The sequence below is a fragment of the Orcinus orca genome, chromosome X (genome assembly GCF_937001465.1).
Source record: "Orcinus orca chromosome X, mOrcOrc1.1, whole genome shotgun sequence".
Classification (NCBI taxonomy): domain Eukaryota; kingdom Metazoa; phylum Chordata; class Mammalia; order Artiodactyla; family Delphinidae; genus Orcinus; species Orcinus orca.
In genome coordinates, this window is record NC_064580.1 from 129,998,862 (window position 1) to 130,026,392 (window position 27,531).

Here is a 27,531-nt window from a genome sequence, read left to right on the forward strand (position 1 = left end):
TAATTTTATGTCTGTTGACTCTAACAATAAAATGTGAGCTTATATTTTATATGTCTTTTATTTTTCTAGTAATTCATAGTTAATGTATTTTACTGAAGTAACTATCTGTGATGGATTGGAAAAATTTTAAAAACTGGTCCTTCACCAAGATAGTTTGAAAAGCACTGGAACAGCAGGTTAAGGATTACCTGTCGGCTTGTTAAAATGCAAAACTCAGGTCCCACCCCAGACCCTCTGAATCAGAATTAACATTTTAACAAGATCCTCAGGGGATTCTTTTGCACATTCTTTTGCACATTAAATTTCACCCTAGATGATTTCTGAAGTCCCTTAGAGCCCTGAGATATTACAATTTACTTCAGATAGAGAATTGCAGCTCTAAGAAACCCTTGGTGATAAAGTCTACCTCATCATTTTATAGATGGAAAAGCTGAGATCCATGCAGAGAAAATCATGTGTCCAAGGTAAATGGCAATTTTTCAGAGCTAGCAATAGAACTCAACTTTCCTAATACCAAGGTCAGTTTTCCACTCTAGCACACTGCATGCTCACTTCTATTCCACCCAATCCCAGTCTGTACCATCCCCTCAGTGATGTCATTGTTTCTAAGATACTTTCCGATATAACAATTTATTCTTCTACCTTTTATATACTGTGAACCTTGAATCATGATGATTTCAAGTTTTTCCTTTAAAATTTCCCCTAACCCTTTCTTCCCAAATCTTCCCACATGCCTATTACCTGGCTGCTATATGGACATTCTGGGGCTTCAGAAGAAATAGCACTGATTTCTGGTTTTTAGGAAAAGAACAGAGACCTCTTTTGTTTCCATCAGTCCACCTGATACCAGATAGCAAGCTTTTCCAAGGAAGAGAACATACAATATCAAGGCTGCTTTAGAAAACTCAGTATGACCAGTTTGTGGCTGACAACCAAGAGGATGGGATAATAGGTGATATTAATAAAAGTCTAGTCCCCAAAATGAGGCAAATGATGGTCCCTTCCCTGTGGTCCCTTCAGATTCAAGCCTTGAGGGGAGAGAGACGGCTGTCTTCAACTATCTGAGGAGCTATTATTAAGAAGCAAATTTGTTCTAGATAGTCCTAAAGAACCAATGAATAGAAGTTACAGGGAGACAGATCTTGGCCTATAATGGGGATTACTTCCTGACAATCAGCATTGCTTAAATATAGAAAGAGCCACCTAATGAGCTCTCTGTCACTGCAGGGAGTTCAAATAGAAATTAGTCAATGAATTGGATGCTTAGGACAAATTCAAGAACTGGTTGGAGAAGTAAAGCTTAATAAACTTTAGGGATCCTTCCAGTTCCAAGGTTTTAGTATGCTAAAATTTTCAGAACAAGGTGACTCTAAGCTCTCAGAAAATAAGAGAAAGATCTGGTCCCACATGGAAGCAACCTAAGTGTCCATTGACAGATGAATGGATAAAGAAGATGTGGCACATACATACAATGGAATATTACTCAGCCATAAAAAGAAACGAAATTATTTGTAGTGAGGTGAATGGACCTAGAGTCCGTCGTACAGAGTAAAGTAAGTCAGAAAGAGAAAAACAAATGCCGTATGAAAACACATATATATGGAATCTAAAAAAAAAGATTCTGAAGAACCTCGGGGCGGGACAGGAATAAAGACACAGATGTAGACAATGGACTTGAGGACACGGGGAGGGGGAAGGGTAAGCTGGGTCGAAGTGAGAGAGTGGCAAGGACATATATACATTACCAAATGTAAAATAGATAGCTAGTGGGAAGCAGCCGCATAGCACAGGGAGACCAGCTTGGTGCTTTGTGACCACCTAGAGGGGTGGGATAGGGAGGGTGGGAGGGAGGGAGACGCAAGAGGGAAGAGATATGGGAACATATGTATATGTATAACTGATTCACTTTGTTATACAGCAGAAACTAACACACCATTGTAAAGCAATTATACTCCAGTAAAGATGTTAAAAAAAAAAGATCTGGTCCCCAAAGAAGTCTTTTGCTGGATGTGAGATGGATGAGGCTATGACAGTGGAAATATGAAGTCTTTCCTGGCATTCTTTTCAAGGAAAGCAGGCTGTCCAAGGAAACCCAGCCCTTCCAGGAAACCCAGATGAGGCCTGGCTCCACTATGCTGCACTCTTAAGTTCCTGTTACTTTACACAAAGGATTCTACTACTTTCAAAAAAAATTGCCAAGCAGCACCCTTCCTACCATACTTACACTTGCCTAACATACAAGGATGCAAAATTCTCCCCAAGGAGGCAGTACTGCTTAATGGTCAAGACCATGCATTCTGGAACCAGGTTGCCCGTGTTTTAATTCCCAGTCAGGACATTTAATTGCTTAACCTCTCTGTGCCTCAGTTTCCTCATCAGTAAACCAAGGATAAAAATAGTATCTGATTCATAGGGTTAATGTAAGAATAATTCATATTAAACCCTCAGCCCAAGATCCAAAACATTCTAAGCACTCAACAATGTTAGCAATTGGTATTGTGGGTGTTATAATTAGAACCATGGGTATGGCAGTGTTGCCAACTCACAAAAGCCCCCATCAAGCAACCAGATCTCTACCCCTGACAGTTCAGAGGGGCTATAGTACAAGAGCTTTAGCCAACCCTTGCATAGCTACAGACATCCAGAACCTGCTGACCCTCAATAAATCATACCATTCACACCAGGAATCCTGGCTCTTCACCCTGCTCTCTCTCTCTCTCTCTCTCTCTCTCTCTCTTTTTCTCAATCTAAGAGCCACCCCTCCCCCAGTCCTCCTGCCTATGCCAGCCACAGCCACAGCCAGAGGAGCAGCAAACTGGAAATCCAGTTCCAAACAAACCATCAGGTGTTTCTTCCCTCCCAAGGACACAGCTGGACCTAATACCACGCCTGCCAGTAGGATGGGGTGGGATATCTGAATCCCTGGTCTAGTCTGTCAGCTCATCTACCTGGAATGGGGAGTGGACAGGCAATGGGGGCTTCCCACAGAGAAGCAAGGGAAGCCTCCCAAGTTTGTGAAGGAACTCAGGCCCAACCCTACAATGAGCCTCTTAAAGGAAGGGGGGAGGTCTCAACCTGCTTTCAAAGGAAACAGTTATTTACAACTTTCTACTCACTTGCATCTGGGGGAGTTATAATAGGGAGATGGGGAAAGAGGCTGTACGGTATTCTCCTTCTTTCTCATTTCCAGCAATGAGAAGCAGCTGCAGAGAAAGAGTTAAAGGAGAAAGGAAGCTCCAGCCATTACCCCATCCCTGTGCCTAGGGCTGTCTGGGGGGTCATGACAGTGCTTTCTGCTCTGGCTAGGGGCCACTCAGTGGCTTTCTGCAGCAGCTGCCGGCCCCCCAAGCAATTTGCAAGGTCAATGCTGACCTGCTTCCAAAGAGGAACAAAACAATTCACTGACAATGAAGCAAATAGCGCATACAACACATCGCAACCCCCCTTCCTCAAATCAGGTTTTACCCCTGTGCCTCCCTGCCCAGATGCCGACTCTGGGTTTCCACCAGCCCCACTGGGGAACCCAGGATAGCATCACAGCTGCAGAGCGTGTCTCGCCTCGCTGGCCAACCCAAGGAGACTCTCAGAACGGGGGAGAGATGCTATCGCTAAAGGAGACCTGAGCTTGGGGGAGGGGGAAGTAGGGAAAGCTATGTTTCTTACCAAACGCCACAGTCACTTCCCCGAAGCGGAGAGAAGAGAAGGATGAATGAACTGAAACAAGTTGGACGTTCAGCCCTCACAGAGCTCGGCTTCCTCTTCTCTTTCTCTGGGTCTCTCTCTCTTTTCTCTCTCTGGTTTGCTCGCTAGCTTGCGCGCGCTCACGCTCTCTCTCTCGCTCTCTCTCCCCCCTCCCTCTCCCTCTCCCTCTCCCTCTCCCTCTCCCTCTGCTTCTCCCTCTCCCTCTCTCCCCCTCTCCCTCCCTTCCTCTCTCTCACCCCCCTCCCTTCCCTCTTCCCCTCCCCCTTTGCTGGTTTTGGAATCACCACTGCTTGGTGCTGAGCACGCGGCTGTGCTGGGGCTCAGAAAACAGCGCTGCAAAGGTTTGGATCTGTGTTTTTTTAGGAAAGACTAAAGTAGTATTTTATTCTTTAAGGTATCCAGCAGAGAAATAGAGGGAAACTCGGAGAGAAGGGGAAGAGCAGAGGGAGCAAAGGGAAGGGAAAGAGAGCAAAAGGGTTAGAGCGAATAGGAGGATAAAGGAAGTATGGATTACCATAGTTGACATGTGATGCTTACTAGCTAGCTGCTCCAAGACGGAAGATGAGTGGTCTGTCTCCCTTACATCCCTTTGGGTGCGCCTTCTTAGCCCAGGCTCCAAATAAAGGTTTGACAAATCTGTCTGTTCACATACATCTCTGAGGACGATAATGAGCTAAAAAAAATTACATCAAAGAGGTTTCCATTCCCACTTCACTAAGAAGAAAGGGTTCGGCCACATTGATCTGCCAATGACCTAACTGCCACCCCCACCCCCAACTAAGTAGAAGTGTAGACCCAAAACAGAACTGTCAGCTGGAGCTTACCTCCAGGCAAAACAGACAAGCAGCAGAATCACAATGCTTTCCTTTCAAAAACCTCTGAAGGGAATATAGGTATATGTAAGTGTGTGAGTTTGCACAAGGAGGAAGAAGAGAGGGAAGGAGATGAATTAACTCAAAGTATAAAAGAATTATATTCCCACTGGGGGAAAAAACCTGGGTAAAGTATAGTAACAATGCAACAGGGGGAAGAAAAAGACCTAGACTGAGAATAAAATAAAGGAACTTAGGTTTCAGTCCTGCCTCTGAAAATTACTTGACTATTACCTTTGACAAGTCACTTCTTCAATCTGGCCCTCATTATCCTCAATGGTAAAATGAATGGCAATGGATGTGCATGATCTTGAAAGACCCTTTCACACCTAACAATCTAGGCTCTAAGACAGGAAAATTCCGGGTGAAGTTGTTGATCTGTGAAGAGTGAAATATAGACTACCAAATTTAAAAGGTGAGTCCCCAAATGGAACCCCAAATCACACTGACACAACATTCCCTTTTGAGCATTTCAGGAGCAATATGAATAGGAACATATGTGTAAAGAGCTGCTCCTAACAAAGAATTCAGCTTCTACCTATATATAATGATTAGCATAAAAGTTTTCTTAATCAAACCCCTCATACTGCGGTTTTTCAGCCCATTTAGTCAGAGAATCAAAATGGTCCTTTAGGGCATCTGATTGAACATGTGTTTTATTATGTGTGTTTAGTGTACTGACCTCAATATGTATGTAGTGACTGGGACATGGAAGGCAGTTAAAATGTTTCCCATGTTGTGCTATTTCTATCTAAACCACTATCCTGTTTGGTCCCCCCCCCAAAAAAATCCTAGAACATGTGTTTTATTATGTGTGTTTAGTGTACTGACCTCAATATGTATGTAGTGACTGGGACATGGAAGGCATTTAAAATGTTTCCCATGTTGTGCTATTTCTATCTAAACCACTATCCTGTTTGGTCCCCCCCCCCAAAAAAAATCCTAATACTCTCTACTTCTGTTCATTGAGGCACACATGCTCCACTCTGACTACATGCATATACCCATATACTGAGTATATAGAGAGATAGGGATCCATAGGCTCAGTCACTGAGCTGGAAGGACCCATAAAGATAACCATCTCGTTCCTTTTTATGGCTGGGTAATATTCCATTGTATATATGTACCACATCTTCTTATCCATTCTTCTGTTGATGGACATTTACATTGCTTCCATGTCCTGCCTATTGTAAATAGTGCTGCAATGAACATTGGGGTGCATGTATCTTTTTGAATTGTGCAATCTGCAGAGACGTGGATGGACCTAGAGACTGTCATACAAAGTGAAGTAAGTCAGAAAGAGAAAAACAAATATTGTATAATATCGCTTATATGTGGAATCTGGAAAAATGATACAGATGAACTTATTTGCAAAGCAGAAATAGAGACACAGATGTAGAGAACAGACATATGGATACCAGGGGAGGAATGGGGGGTGGGATGACTTGGGAGATTGGGATTGACATATATACACTACTATGTATAAAATAGATAACTAATGAGAACCTACTGTATAGCACAGGGAACTCTGCTCAGTGCTCTGTGGTGACCTAAATGGGAAGGAAATCCAAAAAGAGGGGATATATGTATACGTATAGCTGATTCACTTTGCTGTACAGCAGAAACTAACACAACATTGTAAAGCAACTACACTGCAATAAAAAATAATTTAAAAAAAGATAACCATCTCATTTTTCAAAAAGAGAAGCTGGCCTGAAGAAAAAATATAGCTCACACAACGTCATAGTGAATTAGTGACAGAACCAAGACCCTCACCCAGACTGCTGACCCCAGGTACAGTATTTTTGTCTACCAAAGCAACATGTAAGTTATACATAAAACAAGTGTATGTGGGCACATAACTATGCACACTCCTTCCTGCAGAGGTACGTATTTTTTTGTACATTTGTTTGCATAAATGCCCATTGAATTTGGATTAGCGAAATGGCAAAAGGAAATATTATGAACTGTCATAGGTTGCTGTATTATTTCATAGGGTTGCCATAACAAATTACCATAAATTTGGTGGCTTAAAACAACAGAAGTTTATTGTCTCATAATTCTGGAGGCCAGAAGTCTGACATTAAGGTGTTAGCAGGGCCTCACTTTCCCTAAAAGCTCTAGAGGAGAATCTTTCCTTGACTCTTCCAGCTTCTGGTGGCTCCTGGAATTCCTTGGCTTATAGAAGCATCACTCCAATCTCTGCCTCCGTCTTCAAATTGTCTTCTCCTCTGTCTCTGTGTGACCAAATTTCCCTGTTTTTTCCCTTATAAAGACAGCAGTCATAGGATTTAGGTCCCAGCCTAAACCCAGGATGATTTCTCCTCAAGATATTTAACTAATTACTTCTGCAGACTACACAACCAAATAAGATCACATCCTTAGGTTCTGAGTGGACATGAATTTTTGGGAGACACTATTCAACCCACTACAGTGGCAAAGTTTTGCTTTTGGCAGATAAAGATACTAAACAAATAAACCATCTAGGGCACCATCATTTTTAAAAGAAAAGATATTTTAATTCAAATAAGTTAGATAAGGATACTCTCATAACAAAAATTATAATTTAAATCATACAATTTTAGCTGTATTAATAGCTTAAAAATTAATAGCATTTTCATAAATGTTCTCAGTTCACTGCAAACCACAGAGAAATTTTACTAGAACCACTTCTGGTAGTGGTGGAGCAGTTTCTATGAAACCAATTATGCTGCACATAGCAATAATAAACTCTGGACAAAAAACAATAATGCAAATGCATTGGAAATTAATCATAAGTAGTCACAAATTGGAAGAGTTGACAATTGAAAGAAAGGAGCAATACTAAGTGAGTTTGCCCTTTTTTAAAAATGTCTGCCTGAGGGCAGGCCCCAGGCCAAAGCAATAACTAAAATTCTAGAGAAACTACAAGTAGGTGTTGCAGCTGTTAAATGTTTAACAACTGGATCTCCAGGAAAAAATAAATAAAAGCCTGATTCATAGTATTTCCCAATTTCCATAGTGTAAATATTCCCACCCTGGCCAATTCTATCAACATGAAATTGAGAGGAGAGGTGCAGAGTTGGCTCTGACAAGCCAGTGATATTTGGCTACGTAACACAACTGCTCACAGTCCTTGTGGCTCGCAGAACCAGAAGACAGAGTTCAGGATGACAACTGAAGCTGGAAAACGATGAGAGAAATCCAATAATGGAGAGAACTACAGAGTGGGAGACCCCAATTCTGTGTATAAACTGCCCAAATCGCTGATGGAGCCATAAATGATACATGTGGTGACAGATTCCAAAGAGCCTAAATAAAGCTGAAAAAATTAAACAGAATTTTCAGTGCTGCCCACCACAAAGGAGAGTTTTGTGTTTCAGTTCAGCCACATTAATTGCCTACTAAAACAAACAAAAAAAGCAATACTCTATAGAGAAATGAAAGAGAGTATAGATATCCTATATATATATCATTCACAAAATTTAGGGTATACTCCAAAATTGCTAGGGGAGAAAAAGAAACAGGAAAATATTACCTATACTCAAGAGAAAAGGCAGTTAGTGGAGACCAGCCCTAAGATGCACCAGATGTTGAAATTAGCAGAAAAGGATTTTAAGTCATCTATCATAACTACACTAATGGAAATAAAGGAAAACACAGTTTTAATGAACAAATAGAAAATTATATCAGAGGTATAGAAACAATTAAAAAGAAACAACAGATGCCAATTCTAGAACTGAAAATTAAAAATCTAAATAAAGGTCATGGGGTGGGCTTAATAGTAGATTGAAAATGAAAGAAGAGTAAATTAACTTGAAGGCAAATTAATAGATATTATTCAATCTGAAGTACACAGAAAAGATTGAAAAAGATTGAGACTCAGTGATCTGTTAGATAATATCAAAGTTCTAACATAAATGTAATTGGAGTCCCAGAAGGCAAAAAACAGAAGAAGAAGAAGGAAAAATATTTGAAAAATAATGCCTGAACTAGTTCCAAATATAATGAAACATAAATTTACAGATTCAAGGAGCTCAGTGAACCCCAAGCAGAATACCCAGGTACATCATAGTCAAGCTACATGAAAACCAAATATTAAGGGAAAATCTTGAAATAATCCAGAAAAAAATAACAGCCTGAGGAACAATAATATAATCCACCATTGACTTCTCATCAGAAAAAAAGGTACCTTTAAAGTGCTGAAATTTAAGGGAAAAGATCTATCAATACATCCAGCAACACTGACTCTAAGCAAACTTTGAAAAGTTAAGGTGGACCTCCAATTTCCCATTCCCCATGTAGGGAATTTGGTAGTCATCACTCCATCCTAACAGAAAGTAAACCTTGAACAAAATGAAAAAACAATACCTCTTGGATACATAAGAAAGGTGAGGACACAAGGCAAACTTCTGCCTCCAAGACTGGAGAGACAGAGAGGCGAATACAAGGAGTTAAAGCTTACCACAGTAGAGACTCACTAGCTGAAACTGCCAGGGGATCCAATGCTGGGTTAATTGATGAATTGCTGGAGGCTCAGTGTGGACAAGTATGAGAATTAAAAATTCAGGGGCACCCAGTAATAGGGGAGCCTCCACAATATTGTGAAATTTACCTCTAGGAACTTAATCATGTTCTCACAATAAATATTGGAGAAAAAGTCCCTCCTGCTTCCTCTACCAGGAGGAGGGGCAAAGGAACCATTTTGAAATACACCAGAGTACTCTGTTCTTAATAAGGCCTGCCCTTAGGAGAACAGTAGTTAACCAGAGCCCAACCTGCTGGAGGATTATCAAAGCCTAACTGACCTGGGGAAAGAGAAATATCCAACTTTACTCATCTCTGGTCTTTTATGTGTAAAAAGAAAAATACCCAAATCCATCACACTCTAGCCATCCTGACACAACTAAGCGGGGTGAAAAATACTGAGAAGCATTTGTGAAGTTCACAGTGCAGAGACATAGGCTTACTAAAGGCTGAGACCTAATCATAGGAATGTATAGTACTTCCCTTCCCTCCATATCTCACCACAACAATTCTACAGGCTTATATGCAGCAGTTCCTTATATCCAGTGTATCACATCCAACAATCAAGAAAAGATTATAAGGCATGCCAAAAGGTAAAAAACACAATTTGAAGAGACAGAGCAAGCATTACAAACAGGCATGAAAAAGATGTTGGAATTATCAGACCAGGAATTTAAAACAACTATGATTAATATGTAAGGGCTCTCATGGATAAAGTAGACAGCATGCAAGAACACATGGGCAATATAAGCAAAGAGATGGAAATTCTAAGAAAGAACCGAAAATAAATGCTAGAGATCAAAAACATCGTAACAGAAGTGGAGAATGCCTTTGATGGGCTTATTGGTAGACTGGCCACAGATAAGGAAAAAAACTGAGCTAGAGGATATATCAACATAAAATTTTGTCCAAAACTGAAAAGCAAAGACTGAAAAAAGTAGAACAGAATATCCAAGGATTTGAGACAACTATAAAAATTGTAACATATGCATAATGGGAGTACCAGATGGAGAAGTAAGAGAGGAAGAGAAGAAATATTTGAAACAATAATGACTGATAATTTCCCCAAAATATTGTCAGACACCAAACCGCAGATGTGGGAGTTCAGAGAACAACACACATGAAAAATGTTAAAAAACTGTACCTAGGCATATCATTTTCACACTACAGAAAATCAAAGATAAAGAAAAAAATCTTGTTTTAATTATAACTTTGTAGTATAGTTTGAAATCAGGAAGTGTGGTGCCTCTGGCTTTGTTCTTCTTTCTCAGGATTGCTTTGGATATTCAGGGTCTTTTGAGTTTCCGTGCAATTTTAGGATTGTTTTACTATTTTGTGAAAAATGCCATTGGAATTTTGGTAGGGATTGCATTGCATCCATGTATGGCTTTGGGTAGTATAGACATTTTTACAATATTAATTCTTCCCATCCATGAACAAAGGATATTTTTCCATTTGTTTGTGTCTTATTCAATTTCTTTGATCAAAGTCCTTTAGTTTTCATTGTACAGACCTTTCATTTCCTTGATTAAGTTTATTCCTAAGTATATTACTGGTTTTGATGCTATTGTGAATGGGATAGTTTTCTTTATTTCTTTTTCAGATATTATGTTGTTAGTTTATAGAAATACAACTGATTTTTATATCCTGAAACTTTACTGAACTTTATGATTAGTTCCAAAAGTTTTTTGGTTGAGTCTTTAGGACTTTCTATACATAAGATTATATCATCTGCAAATAATGACAATTTGCTTCTTCTTTTCCTTTTTGGATGTTTTTTATTTCTTTGTCTTGCTTGATTGCTCTAGCTAGGACTTCTATCTAGTACTATGTTGAATAAGAGTGGTGAGAGTGGGCACCCTTGTCTTGTTCCTAATCTTAAGGAAAGCTTTTAATCTTTCACTGTTGAGTACGATGTTAGCTGTGGGTTTGTCATATATGACCTTTATTATGTTGAGGTACATTCCTTCTATACCCAATTTGTTGAGGATTTTTATCATGAAAGGATGCTTTTCCTGTATCTATTGAGATGATCATATCATTTTTGTCTTTCATTCTATTAATGTGGTTTATCACAATTATTGATTTGTGTATGTTGGACCATTCTTGCAGCCCAGGGATAAATCCCACTTGGTCATGGTGTGTGATCCTTTCATTGCACTGTTGAATTCAGTTTGCTAATATTTTGTTGAGAATTTTTGCATCTATCAATATATTCATCAGGGATATTGGTCTACAGTTTTTTTCCTTGTAGTGTGCTTATCTGGCTGGCCTTATAAAACGAGTTTAGGAGTGTTCTCTCCTTTTCAATTTTTGCTCAGCCCCTGGCAAACACCAATCTACCCTCAGTTTCAATGAGTTCACCTTTTTTAGATTCCACATATAAGTGAGGTCATACAAGAATTTGTCTTTCTCTGCCTGATTATTTCACTGAGCATAATGACCTTACAGTTCGTTCATGTTGTCATAAATATCAGGATTTCCTTCTTTTTTATGGCTTAGTAATATTCCATTGCATATATACACCACATTTTCTTTAACCATTCATTCGTCAATAGACACTTAGGTTGTTTCCATGTCTTGGTTATTGTGAATAATGCTGCAATGGACATTAGGGTGCAGATATCTCTTGAAGTTACTAATGTCACTTCCTTCAAATATGTACCCAGAGGTGGAACTGATGAATCATATGGTAGTTCTATTTTTAATTTTTTGAGGAACTGCCATACTGTTTACCATGATGGCTACACCTATTTACAGTCCCATCAACAGTGCACAACAGTTCCCTTTTCTCCACATTCTTGCCAAAACTGGTTATCTCTTGGTTTTTGATAAAAGCCATTCTAACAAGTGTGAGCTGATATCTCATTGTAATTTTGATTGGCATTTCCCTAAAGATTTTTTATGTTGAACACCTTTTCATGTACCTGTTAGCCATTTGTATGTCTTCTTTGTAAAAATGTCTATTCAGGTCCTTTGCCCACGATTAACTGGATTATTTGCTTTGTTTTTACTATTGAGTACTATAAGCTTTTTTTAATGTTTTAGATTTTAACCCCTCATCAGATATATTATGGTTTGTAAATATTTTCTCCCATTCTGTAGGCTGCCTTTTCATTGTGTTTATTGTTTCTTTTGCTGTGCAGAAGCTTTTTAGTTTGATGTGTTGCCATTTGTTGACTTCTGATTTGCTGTTTGTGCTTTGGTGTCATATCCAAAAAATTCATTGCCAACCCCAATGTCCAGAAGATTTTTCCCTCTGTTTTCTTCTAGAACTTTTATGGTTTCAGATTTTACATTTAAGATTTAATCCACTTCAAGTTAATGTTTATGACTGGTGTAAGATAGGGGTCCACTTTCACTCTTTTGCATGAAATACATGGTTTTCCAACACCATTTATTGAAAAGACTATCCTTTCCCCATTGAGTATTCTTGGCTCCCTTGTCAAATATAAGTTGACCATATACGCATAGGTTTATGTCTGGGGCTCTCAGTTCTGTTTCATTGGTCTATGTGTCTGTTTTTATGCCAGTACCATACTGATTTGATTACTATAGCTTTGTAATATAGTTTCAAATCAGGACGTGTGATGCCTCCATCTTTGATATTCTTTCTCAGGATTGTTTTGGTGAATCAGAGACTTTGATGATTCCATACGGATTTTAGAATTTTTTTCTATTTGTGTGAAAATGCCATTAAAATTTTGATAAGGATTGCATTGAATCTATAGATAGCTTTGAGTCATATGGACATTTTAACAATATTAATTCTTCTGATCCATATATATGGGATATCTTTCCATTTATTTGTGTTTGTGTTTCTTCAATTTCTTTCATCAATGTCTTATTGTTTTCAGTATATAAACCTTTCACCTCCTTGGTTAAATTTATTCCTAAGAATATTATTGTTTTTGATGCTATTGTGAATGGGATTGTTTTCTAAATTACTTTTTCAGATAGTTCATTTTTAGAGTTCAGAAATATAACTGATCTTTGTTGATTTTGTATCCTACAACTTTGCTTAATTCATTTATTAGTCCTAATAATTTTTTGTGGAAATTTTAGCATTTTCTATATATAAGATTATGTCATCTGCAAACAGAGAAAATTTAACTTCTTCCTTGTTGATTTGGATGCCTTTTATTTCTTTTTCTTGCCTAGTTGCTCTGGATAGTATTTACAGTACGATATTGAATAGGAGTGGTGAGAGTGGGCACACTTATCCCAATCTTAGAGAAAAAGCCTTCAATCTTTCACCATTGAGTATTATGTTAGCTGTGGGTCTCTCATACATGGATTTGATTATGTTAAGGTACATTCCTTCTACACCCAATTTATTGGGAGTTTTTATTGTAAAAGGATGTTGAATTATTTCAAGTGATTTTTCTGCATTTGTTGACATAATCACATGATTTTTACCCTTCATTTTATTAATGTGGTTATCACATTTATTGATTTGCATATGTTGAATCATCATTGCCTCCCAGGGATAAATCCAACTTGATCACAGTGTATGATCCTTTTAACGTGCTGTTGAATTAGGTTTGTTAGTATTTTGTTGAAATATTTGTATCTATATTCATCAGAGATATTGGTTTATAGTTTGCTTTTTTTGAAGTCTAATTATCTGGCAATGGCATCATGGTATTACTGGTCTAAAAATGTTTGGTGTGTTCCTTCCTCTTCAATTTTTTGGAAGAATTTTAGAAGGATTGGCCTTAATCCTTCCTTACATATTTGTTAAGATTCAGTGAATTAATGCTGTAATCTCCACCTCATTATTGTTCTGTTCCAATTTTCTATTTCTTCATGATTCAGTCTTGGTAGGTTGTATATTTCTAGGAATTTATCCATTTCTTTTATGTTATTCAATTTGTTGGTATCTAATTATTCATTATAGTATGATACTTTGTATATATTTTTGTAGTATCAGTCACAATATTTACTGTCTCCTCTTTCATTTATAATTGTGTTTATTTGAGTCTCCTCCCCCCCTCATTTAATCTACATAAATATTTGTCAATTTTGTTTATCTTTTCAAAAAACTAACTCTTGGGCTTACTGATTTTTTTGGTCTCTATTGTTTTTATTTCTCCCTTTCTGGTCTCTACTGTTTTTATTTCTGCTCTCATTTTTATTATATCCTTCCTTATGCTAACTTTGGGTTTAGTTTGTTCTTTTTCTAGTTCCCTGAGGTGTAAAATTAGGTTGTTTATTTGAGATCTCTCTTTCTTAATGTAGGTGTTTATCACTATTAACTTCCCTCTTAAAACTGCCTTTGCTGCATCCCATATGTTTTGGTATGTTGTGTTTCCATTTTCTTTTGTCTCTAGATACTTTCTGATTTTCCTTTTGATTTCTTCTTTGACCTATTGGCTTTTCAGGAGTGTGTTGTTTATTTTCCACACATTTGTGAGTTTTCCAGTTTTCTTGCTATTATTGATTTCCAGTTTCATACTACTGTGGACATAAACAATATTGATATGATTTCAATCATCTTAAATTTGTTGAGACTTGCTCTGTGGTGCAACATATGATCTATACTAGAGAATGTTCCATGTGCACTTGAGAAGAATGAGCATTCTGCTGCTGTTGGATGGAATGTTCTGGATATGTCTGTTAGGTTCATTTGTTCTACAGTGTAATTCAAGTCTGCTGTTTCCTTATTGATTTTCTGTCAGGATGATCTGTTCAATGTTGAAAGTGGAGTATTGAAGTCCTGTCATTTTCTTGCTATTTCTCCCTTCAGTTCTGTTAATATTTGTTTTAAACATTCAACCACTCCAGTGTTGGGTACAGTAAGTCCCCTACATATAAGCAAATTCTGTTCTGAGAGCGTGTTTGTAAGTCCAATTTGTTCGTTAAGTCCAACAAAGTTAGCCCAGGTATCCAACTAACACAGTCGGCTATATAGTACTGTACTGTAATAGGTTTATGATACTTTTCACACAAATAATACATAAAAAAACAAGCACAAAAAATAATGAAAATATTTTTAATCTTACAGTACAGTTCCTTGAAAAGTACAGTAGTACAGTACAACAGCTGGCATCCAGGGGCTGGCATCGAAGGAACAGACAAGAAGAGTTACTGACTGGAGGAGGGAGAGGAGGTGGGAGATGGTAGAGGTGAAGGATCATTAGCAATAGGAGAAAGAGGGCAAGCTGCAATGTCATTCATGCCTGACATTGATGGCACAGGTTCTGGTTCCTTGCTAGATTCAATTCTATGTACCCTCTTGAAAAAATGATCCAGTGCTGTCTGGGTAGTAGCTCTTTTTTTCTTATCATAGATGGACATGGTAGCACTGGATTGCATTCTGAATGGCTACTGCAACCTTCATGTACCATTCTATGTTTGGGTCCTGTGGGTCCTGTGCCTCAAAAACTAACAGTGCCTCCTCAAATAAAGAAAATCCCCCTGCCATTTCCTGCGTTGTGAATCTCTTCAGTTCTGCAGTTACTTCTCCTTTCTCTTGTCTCTCTTCATCCTTTCTCTGGGCCTCCAATTCCATCATTATCCCTTGGCGCTTCTGAGCAGTACCAGCTACATCACCACTGCTTTTACACTTGCTTCCAGATAGCCTGGGCTTGAAATAAAGATACTGTACTACTGTACTCTATACAGTACTGTACAGTAAAGTACACAAAAGCACAACCACTTGTAGAGGATGCACACACATGACAATGTACGCCAGACATGTGAACTAACTTACGTGATTGGACATGCAAATGCACGTTCACATCTTTGAAAGTTTGCAACTTGAAGGTTTGTATGTAGGGGACTTACTGTACATATATACTTATAATTGTTATATCCTCTTCATGAATTTACTCTTTCACCACTATATAGTGACCTTCTTTGTCTCTTGTGAACAATTTTGTCTGAAAGTCTATTTTATCTGATAGAAATATAGCCACTTCTGCTCTCTTTTGGTTACCATTTCCATGGATATCTATTTCTATCCTTTCACTTTGAGCCTATGTATATCATTAAAGCTGAAGTGAATCTCTTACAGGTGGTGTAGAGTTGAGTCTCGGATTTTTTTCCATTCAGCAACTCTGTGTCTTTTGATTTGAGAATTTAATCCATTTGTGTAATTATTGATATGGAAGAACTTAATATTGCCATCTTCTTAACTGTTTTCTGGCTATTTTGGAGTTCCACTATTCCATTCTTCATCTCCAACTATCTTCCTTTATGATTTAATGATTTATGTAGTGGTATGCATTGATTTCTTTCTCTTTATCTCTTGTGTATCTTCTGTGGGTTTTCACTTTGTGGTTACCATGAGACTTACATAAAACTTATTATGGTTATAATAGCCTATTTTAACCCAATAACAACTTAACTTCTCTTGCATATAAAAACTCTAGCCTTTTTCTCCACCACACACATTTTATATTCTCAATGTCACAATTTACATTTTTTTACATTGTGCATCCGTTAAACAATTATTGTAGTTATACTTTTTTTTAACATTTATACTAGAGTTTAAAATGATTTATAAGTAACAAAAATGGCAAAATATTTTAATAGACACTGCACAAAAGAGGATCTATAAAGATACACAAATGGCCAATAGGTGCTGAAAAAGTTGCATTATTAGTCATTGTAGAATGTCAGATTAACACTATAATAAGTATCACTACACATTCACTAGAATGGATAAAAGATTAATTTATATTCACTCTTGTCAAGAATGTGAAGCAAAACTCTCACACATGAATGGTGAAAGTTTAAAATGGTGCAACCACTTTAAGAAACTCTTTGGCAGTTTCTCATAGATTTTAACATACAACTATACCTACAGTCAAGCAATTCTACTCATAGGTATATAACCAATAGAAAGGAAATCATGTTCACAAAAAAGTTATATAAGAAAGTTCATAGCAGCTTTATTCATAATAGCTAAAAAATGGGGAAAAAACAAAGTCCATAGCAATAACTGGATAAACAAACTATGGTACAGTCATACAATGGTGTTCTAGTTAGTATTAAAAAGAACAAACTACTAATAAATACAGCAACCTGCATAGATCTCAAAAAATGTGATGCTGAACAAAAGAAGTGAGATCAAAGAGGAGTACACAATCTACTATTCCATTTATATGAAGTGCAGGAACAGGCAAAACTATTTATAATAAGAGAAGTTAGAATAATGACGTAGGAGGGACAGTGACTGGAAGGGGCACAAGGGAATATTCAGGGATCATGGAATGTTCTTTATCTCAATCTGGGTGATGGTTACATGAATGTATCCTTTTGTCAAAATTCATCGTTTTGTTTATTAAAGGCATGTGGTTTTCACTGTATGCATATTATATCACAAGAAAGCACTGTAGAAGACAAAAACAAAAGGATCACCTAAATATTGCTCTATTAAGAATATACAAAACTAAAATTTTCCCTCAGAGAAAATCTAGGCCAAAATGGCTTTGCTGCAATTTCTACCAATCATTTAAGAAAAAAGTAATTACAATCTAGTAAAAACTCTTCCATAAAATAGAAAGGTGCAACACTCCCAAAATCATTTTATGAGGCTAACAACCTTGAAATCAAAACTTGGCAAGGACTGAATGAGGAAACAAAATTACAGGCCATTCTGATTCATGGTCATGAATAAAAACATCCTTAAAAATGTACATAAATCAGGGCTTCCCTGGTGGTACAGTGGTTGAGAGTCCGCCTCCTGATGCAGGGGACACGGGTTCGTGTCCTGGTCTGGGAAGATCCCACATGCCGCGGAGTGGCTGGGCCCATGAGCCATGGCCGCTGAACCTGCGCGTCCGGAGCCTGGGCTCCGCAACGGGAAAGGCCACAACAGTGAGAGGCCCACGTACCACAAAAAACAAAAACAAAAACCAAAAAAATGTACATAAATCATATCCAACAATATATAAATAATGTAATACATCATGGCCTAGTTGGGTTTATCCCAGAAATGCAATTCTGGTTAAATTTTTTTAAATGTTATTCACCACATTAACATTTTAGAGGAGAACAATTTTTTTTTTTTTTTTGCGGTACACTGGCCTTTCACTGTTGTGGCCTCTCCCGTTGCGGAGCACAGGCTCTGGACGTGCAGGCTCAGCAGCCATGGCTCACGGGCCCAGCCGCTCCGCAGCACGTGGGATCTTCCCGGACCGGGGCACGAACCCGTGTCCCCTGCATCGGCAGGCGGACTCTCAACCACTGCGCCACCAGGGAAGCCCGAGAGCAATATTTTGATTATGCGAAGAGGCATAGGAAAAAAGGCAGTTGATAAAATCTGATATGCATTCTTTCCCCAAAAAAATAGTAAACAAGGAATACAAGAAAACTTCCTAAATATGATACAATGTATCTAGAAATATACTTACTGACCACATCACACTTATCTATAACATATTAAAATACTTCTCTTTGACATTGGGAATATGATACGATGGCTACCATTATCACTACTATTCAGCATTGTAGTGGAAGTATTAGTGAGTTCAGTGTGTTAAGAATACAACAAAAAATAAAAGCATAAACATAGGAAAAGAAGTTTAAAATTGTCATTATTCACAGATTATATTATTGATTACATAGAAAAATCTAAAAGAATATATGGATAAATGATTACATTCAAGTAGGGATGTTATTAAAATTGCTGGATACAAAAGTGATATACAAAAATCAATTTTCTATAAATGAGCAAGAAATGTTTAAATCATTAAAAGATCCCAGTCACAATAGCATCAAGAATATGTATTTGGGTTGCTTCTGAATAAAAGGTCATGAGAGGTAACAATCCTCTACAACTAGAAAAAACTGGAAAATTTACAAAAACTTTTTATTGAAGTAAAATTGGTATATTACACTGTATAAGTTTCATATGTATAACGTTTAATTTGATATCTGTAAACACTACAAAGTGCTCACCCCCAGAAGTCTACTTACAATTGACTGCCTTCACACATTTTGCACGTTCCCTAGCCCCCTTCCTTTTGATAATCACCAATCTACTCTCTGTATCTATGAGTTATTTTTTGTTTTGTTTGATCATTTGCTTGTTTGCTTGTTTTAGATTCCACATATGAGTGAAATCATATGGTATTTGTCTTTCTGTGTCTGAATTATTTCACTTAGAATACAAAAATAATTTTAAACGTACCAAATAGTGGTGGAAGCAACAAGGATTAAATAAATTAACAATTCAAGGAGAGGAATACTTTTTCAATGTAAACTGACAATCTCCAATTGTTTTTTCCTCTGAAAAATGTACCAACTCTAATAAGAGACTGCCGACCAGACTTAGCCAGGCAAAATGCCTCTAGTGAGAGAAAGAAAAACCAACAAAGTTTTAACAGTTTGACAGGGCTGGTTGACAAACTGAAAAGTTGATGAGACAAATGCTCAGCAGATTTCCCCTACCAGACATTTGCTGACTTCTGGTACTGCACAAGAATACAGGGAGCTAGGTCAAATGCTTCTAAAAGGTAAAGTGAAATCTCCAGCAACCACCCAGTTCTTAGGAAACAGAGATGTGCTAGAATTTGAAGCTACAGGAGACTGCAAACTGTAAATGGCAGATCTCGATTTTCCATAGTCTTTCAGGGATTAAAAGACAGAAGCCCATCAATGTTTTACATCCTAGAGAAGAAGAGCAAACCACAGTAGCCTGTTTTACTTAAACTGCAATCAAGCCCTGACTCAGCTCAATATTGAATTGGATTGAGAAAAGCATCCCCTTACCTTATCTGCCTAAACAGAGAAAGTTTGAAGTCTCTCTGGAATATCTCATCTAGAAATACTATGGCTCTTTTGTATGTTATGCATGGCATGCAATAAAAAATTACTAGAATGACTACATACCTATCAGAATGGCCAAAATCCAGAAAACTGACAACGCCAAATGCTGGTGAGAATGTAGAGCACAGGAATTCTCATTCATTTCTGTTGCGAATGCAAAAAGGTATGACCACTTTGGAAGACAAGTTAGAGGTTTCTTACAAAACTATACATACTCTTATCATACATGCTTCTTGTTATTTACCTGAAGGAGCTGAAAACTTGTGTGCACACAAAAACTTACACACAGATGTTTATAACCACTTTATTCATAATTTGCAAAACCTGGAAGCAACCAACATGTCCTTCAGTCGGTGAATAGATAGATAAACTGTGGTATATTCAGATGATGGAATATTCTTCAGCATTAAGGACAAAAGAGCTATTGAGCCAGGAAAAGACATGGAGGAAACTGCAATGTATATTATTAAGTGAAAGAAGGTAATCTGAAAAGGCTACACACAGTATTATTCTAAATATATGACAATGTGGAAAAGGCAAAACTATAAGACAGTAAAAAGATCAGTAGTTGCCAGGGGGTGTGGGAAGGGAGGGATGAATAGGCAGAGAACAAAGAATGTTTAGGGCAGTGAAACTATTCTGTATAATACTATAATGGTGGATACATGTTAGAGTAAGTCCCCTACATACGAACCTTCAAATTGTGAACTTTGAAAGATGTGCACATGCGTTCCAACAACGTCAGGTGTGAGTGACATTGCAGCTTGCTCTCCAACTCCTAGTGCTGACTATCCTTCAGCTCTACCATCTCCCACCTCCTCTCTCTCCTCCAGTCAGTAACTCTTCCTGCCTGTTCCCTCAAGGCCAGCCCGTGGATGCCAGCTGTTGTACTGCACCACTGTACTTTTCAAGGCACTGTACTGTAAGATTAAAAATGTTTTCTCTATTTTTTGTTTGTTTTTTATATATCATCTGTGTGAAAAGTATTGTAAACCATTACAATGCAGTACTATATAGCCAATTGTGTTACTTGGGTGCCTAGGCTAACTTTGCTGGACTTACAAACAAACTGAACTTATGAACAGGCTGTCACAATGGAACTCGTTCATATGTATGGGACTTACTATATATTATAATGTCTAGAACAGCAAACAGTGATAATTGCCTAAAAAGGCAGTAGAGAAGTTAAAATATAATGTAAAGGATTGATTATCCCAGGCAGGAAATAGGGAACATAGAAGCAAAAATAGATGGACAGATAGTGCTATGGACTGAATATTTGTAAAGATCTCTCCCTCATTCACCTGTTAAATTCTAACCCCCAAAGGGATGGGATTTGGAGGTGGGGCCTTGGGAAGTGATTAGCCCATGAGGGTGGAGCCCTCATGAATGAGATTAGCACCCTTATAAAACAGACCCCAGACAGCTGCCTCATCGTCTTCTGCCATGTGAGAAGATGCCTAGTTGATACAACTAGACAAGAAATCAGCCCATATAAAGAATTGCTTTATTACTATAACTTTATTACTCAGCCATACAAAGAAACGAACTTCGGTCATTTGTAGAGACGTGGGTAGATCTAGAGACTATTATACAGAGTCAAGGAAGTCAGAAAGAGAGAAACAAATATCGTATATTAATGCAAATATGTGGAACCTAGAAAAATGGTACAGATGAACCGGTTTGCAGGGCAGAAATAGAGACACAGATGTAGAGAACAAACGTATGGACACCAAGGTGGGAAAGTGGTGGGGGCAAGGGGTGGTGTGGTGTGATGAATTCGGAGATTGGTATTGACATATGTACACTAATATCTACAAAATGGATAATAAGAACCTGCTGTATAAAAAAATAAATCAATTAAAAAAGAGAAAGAAAAAAGAATAGCTTGATAACATTATCAATCACAGTAGACACCCACCTGTAAAGACAGATTGACCAATGTGCCCCCATGGGCTCTGCATCGCCAAGTGTGCTCCCCCAACTCCACAGCCTTGCAGGGAGGCCTTCCTATTGGTGGAAGGCCAATGGGCGTATCTTGCTTCCGGAGGCGCCAAGCCTTGGGACCTCAGGCCCTCAGTGCTCATGGCTACTGCTGCTACATTAGCAAAGAATCACCTCACGTGCTCTTCTGATCCAACCACTTTCTCTGTAAAGAGACGTCTAGAACTTTCTCCCTCATCTTCCTGGGGCTTCCGGGAGCACCCGGAAACCCACGTGGCGTTCGCACAGAGTGCCTGGGACAGTCGGCGGCACAGTTCCTGGCTGCTCTGCTGAGACGAGCTCTTCAGCCCCTCGTGAGTGGGACTCCGGAGCCATCCACAGAGACAGAGCGAGTCAGGAGACAGGCGGGGGCTTTGCCGGGGGCTGGACTCCGCAGGTACCGGGGGCCCTGGGAAGGAGTGGAGGTCGGGGGAGGGCTACGGGCTGCTCGGTTGGGAGTGGGGGAGCGTTGGGAGTGGGGGAGCGGCGGCGGAGGGTAGCGGGCTGAAGGGGGGCTGAGGGAAGGGTCCCCCAGTGAGCGGGTCAGAGGGGAGGACCGCTGGCTTCCGGGGTGGCTGGTGGGGGGCGTTCTGGAGTCGGGGTGCAGAGGGTGGGGCTAATGGCTAAGCGTGGGGGGGGCCTGAGCGGAGGGCTTCCTGCTGGTCGGTTGGGGCCGGCTTTGGGGGCCAGAGGAGAGGACGACTGGCTGCGGGGGTGGGGAGGACGGGACGGGCGGGCCCCACCCCCGGGGCCGAGACGGGCGGGGAGGGCTAACAGCTGCTGCGTGTGGTGGGAGGAAGGGGGAGCTACTCCTGGCTGAAGCGGGGGTCGATGGGGAGGACTCCCGGGCGCGGGTGCGGTAGGCGTTAGGGGAGCTCCCGCCGGGGCGGGGCGTGGGGTGGGGGGGGAGGACGCTCGTGGCAGTTAGGGGGCTCTGGCTCCCGGGTGGGCGGGGGCAAGACGGGTGGGCTCTGCGTCTGGGGTACGAGAAGCGAGAGCCCCTGGCGCTGAGTGTGCTCGGGGGAGGACTCCCCGGTGTGGGGAGATGAGAGAGGCAGTCTGACCTCCAAGTGAATACTAGAAAAACACGACTTCCCAAAATTAGTTGGAGGCAGCAAAAAGCAACAGGAGGAAACTGTATTCCTCTAAATGCTTCTGTTAGAAGAGTCAGGACATAAAATCAGTGAGCTAACAGTCCATTGAGAGATGCTAGAAGAAGAAGAGCAAAGGAAACATAAAATGAAGTAATAAGAGAGCTAAGAGAGGAAATCAGTGATAGAAAGCAAATTATGGACACGGTGAACGAAGCCATGCGCTTCTTTCAAAAGAGCAAGGAAACCGAGCAAGTCCTAGAACGATGAATCACGGAAAAATAGAAAGAACCCTGATCCCCAATATGAGGAATGAAAGAGGGCCAACGTTACGGATCAGATGTACATTAACAAAGAGGATATAGGGGAATATTATGGGACATTATGGAAATGTTTATGCTAACAAATTGGAAGACTTGAAAAATTCCTTGGGAAAAAGGCAGCTTCCTAAAACTGAGGCCAGAAATGTAGAAAAGGTGACGAGCCTTCTATCTGTCTTTTTAAAAAAATTATTTTATTTTACTTTATTATTGTTTCTTGAGTCGTACGCAACAAGTGCTCTTTTGTTATTATTTTTAAATTTTATTTTTACTTTTGGTTTCGTTGGGTCTTTGTTGCTGCGCGCGGGCTTTCTCTAGGTGCAGCGAGCGGGGGCTACTCTTCGTTGCGGTGCGCAGGCCTCTCATTACGGTGGCTTCTCTTGTTGCAGAGCACGGGCTCCAGGCATGTGGGCTTCAGTAGTTGTGTCACGTGGACTCAGTAGTTGTGGCTCGTGGGCTCTAGAGCGCTGGGTCAGTGGTTGCGGCGCGTGGGGTTAGTTGCTCCGCGGCTTGTGGGATCTTCCCGGACCAGGGATCAAACCTGTGTCCCCTGCACTGGCAGGTGGATTCTTAACCACTGCGCCACCAGGGAAGTCCCTAGCCTTCTATCTTGTAAATAAATGTAATTTATAAAAAAAGTTTCCTAAAGTCAAACAAACCAAACAGGGCAGGGAGGTGCTCCAGGCTGCTGCTGTGAGGGGCACTAGGGTGGGCTGTGTGGCACAAACATGATTCTCTCCTCTTTGCACCCACAGGCCGATTCCCACACTTCAACAGCCTGTGCACACTTGTTTGATCGCTTCCCCCCACCCTCAGGTCCTCGAAGATGGCGATGGCTCTGGCGGTATTGCGGGACTGGTGCAGGTCGATGGGCGTGAACGCTCAGCGATCTCTGCTCATCCTGGGAATCCCAGATGACTGCAAAGACCAGGAATTCCAGGAGGCTGTGCAGGCTGCCCTGCGTTCCCTGGGCAGGTACCGAGTGCTGGGCAAGGTCTACAGAAAGGAGCTGGGGTCGAGTGTTGCCCTGGTCGAGTTTGCTGAGTGTTTAAATCGAAGCTTGCTGCCCCGCCAAATACCAGGCAAGGGAGGGCCCTGGACTGTGGTCTGCCTGCCCCAGGCCCCTGATGCTGATTCACAGGATAGACCCAATTGCCCTGCGCAGCCCCAGGGACAAGCAGTGGTTGGCAGGGCGGGTGAGGCAGGAACTGCAGGTCACTCAGGAACTGCAGGGGAGGAGGAAGCTGCAGGGGAGGCGGGAGTCGCAGGTATGGAGGGAGACACAGGTGAGGAGGAAGCCTTAGGTGAGGAGGGAGCTGAAGGTGAGGAGGGAGCTGCAGGTGAGGAGGGAGCTGAAGGTGAGGCAGGAGCTGCAGGTGAGGAGGGAGCTGAAGGTGAGGAGGGAGGTGCAGGTGAGAAGGGAGCTGCAGGTGAGGAGGGAGCTGAAGGTGAAGAGGGAGCTGCAGGTGAGGAGGGAGCTGCAGGTGAGGAGGGAGGTGCAGGTGAGAAGGGAGCTGCAGGTGAGGAGGGAGCTGAAGGTGAGGAGGGAGGTGCAGGTGAGAAGGGAGCTGCAGGTGAGGAGGGAGCTGAAGGTGAGGAGGGAGCTGAAGGTGAGGGAGGTGCAGGTGAGGAGGGAGCTGCAGGTGAGGAGGGAGCTGAAGGTGAGGCAGGAGATGCAGGTGAGGAAGGAGCTGCAGGTGAGGAGGGAGCTGCAGGTGAGGCAGGAGATGCAGGTGAGGCAGGAGATGCAGGTGCGGAAGGAGCTGCAGGTGAGGAGGGAGCCTCAGGTGAGGCAGGAGCTGCAGGTGGGGAAAGATCTGAGGGTCAAGCAGGAGTTGAAGGTGAAGCAGGAGTGTCAGATGAGGAAGGAGCTGTAGGTGACGACAGAACCTCAGGTGAGGCAGGAGTTGCAGGTGAGGCAGGAGCTGCAGGTGAGGAAGGAGCTGCAGGTGAGGAGGGAGCCTCAGGTGAGGCAGGAGCCGCAGGTGAGGAGGGAGCCTCAGATGAGGCAGGAGCTGCAGGCGAGGAAGGAGCTGCAGGTGAAGCAGGAGATGAAGGTGAAGCAGGAGCTGAGCCAGATGAGGAAGGAGCTGCAAGTGCGGAAGGAACTGAGGGTGAAGCAGGAGCTGAGGGTCAAGCAGGAGCTGAAGGTGAAGCAGGAGCTGAGTCAGATGAGGAAGGAGCTGCAGGTGAGGAGGGAGCTGAAGGTGAGGAGGGAGCTGAAGGTGAGGAGGGAGCTGAAGGTGAGGAAGGAGCTGCAGGTCCGGAAGGAGCTGAGGGTCAAGCAGGAGCTGAGGGTCAAGCAGGAGCTGAGTCAGATGAGGAAGGAGCTGCAGGTGAGGAGGGAGCTGCAGGTGAGGAGGGAGCTGCAGGTGAGGAGGGAGCTGAAGGTGAGGAGGGAGCTGAAGGTGAGGAAGGAGCTGCAGGTCCGGAAGGAGCTGAGGGTGAAGCAGGAGCTGAGGGTCAAGCAGGAGCTGAGTCAGATGAGGAAGGAGCTGCAGGTGAGGAGGGAGCTGCAGGTGAGGCAGGAGCTTCAGGTGAGGAGGGAGCTGAAGGTGAGGAGGGAGCTGAAGGTGAGGAAGGAGCTGCAGGTCCGGAAGAAGCTGAGGGTGAAGCAGGAGCTGAGGGTCAAGCAGGAGCTGAGTCAGATGAGGAAGGAGCTGCAGGTGAGGAGGGAGCTGCAGGTGAGGCAGGAGCTTCAGGTGAGGAGGGAGCTGAAGGTGAAGAGGGAGCTGAAGGTGAGGAAGGAGCTGCAGGTCCGGAAGGAGCTGAGGGTCAAGCAGGAGCTGAGGGTCAAGCAGGAGCTGAAGGTGAAGCAGGAGCTGAGTCAGATGAGGAAGGAGCTGCAGGTTACAGAAATGTTGCAGGCGTGGCAGGACTTCTGAGTATGGCAGGACCCACGAGCGGGGCAATGGCTGCGCCTGAGGAAGCAGTTGTGACAGCGGCAGGCGCCATGGGTGAGGCAGGGCCCGGGACCCAGCAGTGGAGGCAGGCCTTGCAGCCCGTGCTGGACAGCATGGGCTACCAGGAGCTGGGAACCTTCTCTGGGATGGAAGAGCCGGGCCACGGGGAAGGGTCCTCTGAGAGCTGGCTGGAGCAGGCCAACCACACGCTGCACCTGTGGCGCCACGTGTCTGAGAGGGAGAGGAGGAGGAGGCTGGTGGAGAGCTTGCGCGGCCCCGCGCTGGACCTCCTGCGCGGCCTCCTGGCGGAAGATCCCGAGCTGGCTGCCCAGGACTGCCTGGCCGCGCTGGTGCAGGTGTTTGGGAACAAGGACCCCCGGGGGAGTGCTCGGCTGAAGTTCGTGACCTGTGCCCAGCGGCCCCAGGAGACTCTCTCTGCGTACGTGATGCGCCTGGAAGGCCTGCTGCAGTCGGCCCTGGAGAAGGGGGCCATCCACCCGGCCATGGCGGACCAGGCGCGCGCCCGGCAGGTGCTGATGCGGGCCCGGCTGAACGACATGCTCCGGGACACGCTGAGGAGGAGGCGGCTGATGAGGAGGCCTCCCGGCTTTGCGGGGATGCTGCGGCTCATCCAGAAGACCGAGGCCTGGGACGCCGACCCGGCTAGCAGGGAGCACTTCCCAGGGCAGGAAGAGGCCCGTGTGGACGTTGGAGTCCTGGCAGCAGCCGTCCTGGCAGCAGCCGCCCAGGCCGCCCCGGCCCATGAGGCCATCACCGCAGGCACCACTGCACATGGCACCAAGGCCTCCCCGGCCGGTGAAGATATCACCGCGCAGGCCGCCCGTTCCAAGGAAGGGAGTGCCGAGGACCACCCGGCACGTGAGGAGGCCAGTGCGGCAGTTGCCGGCACTGCCAAGGCTGGCGAGGCGGCCCCTGAAGACCATGGTGCCACCAGGGCAGCCCCTGAAGACCATGGTGCCGCCAGGGCAGCCCCTGGCCCTGGGGAGACCAGCAAGGCGTCCGCGGCCACTCAGGAAGATGGAAGTGCTGCCGCCCCTGCGGGCCTAGGTCAGGCAGGACCCTCAGATGCCCCCGGAGTCCCCATGCCTGGCCGGATGGGCAGTGCTTCCCCGGTGGCCCCAGGAGGTCCTGGCTGGGAGCCAGAGGGCCTCGCCCAGGCAGGAGGCCAGGAGGCTGAGGAGACCCCCGAGGAGGGGCTCGAGCCCACCCCAAAAGAGCTGGGAAATGAGGACGGGGCTGCAGAGATGAGCCCCGTCCACCTCGGGCCAGTAGGCTCAGCAGGTCCCAGGGCCCCCAGGCTTGGAGGCAGGGGGAGGCCAGGCCTGGCAGCCTACTGGCCCCATATTAGGGGCCA

At 42.7% G+C, this 27,531-nt stretch overlaps 2 protein-coding genes across 23 annotated transcripts in view; one reads left to right on the forward strand and one right to left on the reverse strand.

The window, feature by feature from the left end:
• Positions 1 to 27,531, reverse strand: part of GABRA3 (gamma-aminobutyric acid type A receptor subunit alpha3) — a 428,677-nt gene that overhangs the window by 250,362 nt on the left and 150,784 nt on the right. For 2 of the 4 annotated variants that reach the window (XM_049705028.1, XM_049705027.1), the window contains exon 2: positions 19,923 to 20,003. The exons of 1 other annotated variant lie outside the window; for it this stretch is intronic. In XM_049705028.1, coding sequence (XP_049560985.1) covers positions 19,923 to 20,001 — 79 coding nt within the window. In that variant the 5' untranslated portion in view covers positions 20,002 to 20,003. Of the gene's footprint in view, positions 1 to 3,663; positions 3,867 to 19,922; positions 20,004 to 27,531 lie in introns of those variants that run through there. One more of the 4 variants, XM_004284084.3, reaches the window with a different exon arrangement.
• Positions 22,072 to 27,531, forward strand: part of LOC117198203 (paraneoplastic antigen Ma6F-like) — a 160,773-nt gene continuing 155,313 nt past the window's right edge. The window contains exons 1-4 of one of the 19 annotated variants that reach the window (XM_049705001.1): positions 22,072 to 22,239; positions 24,009 to 24,593; positions 25,479 to 25,539; positions 26,017 to 26,686. In XM_049705001.1, coding sequence (XP_049560958.1) covers positions 24,080 to 24,593; positions 25,479 to 25,539; positions 26,017 to 26,686 — 1,245 coding nt within the window. In that variant the 5' untranslated portion in view covers positions 22,072 to 22,239; positions 24,009 to 24,079. The other 18 variants (XM_049704996.1, XM_049704998.1, XM_049705002.1 and 15 more) reach the window with 18 other exon arrangements.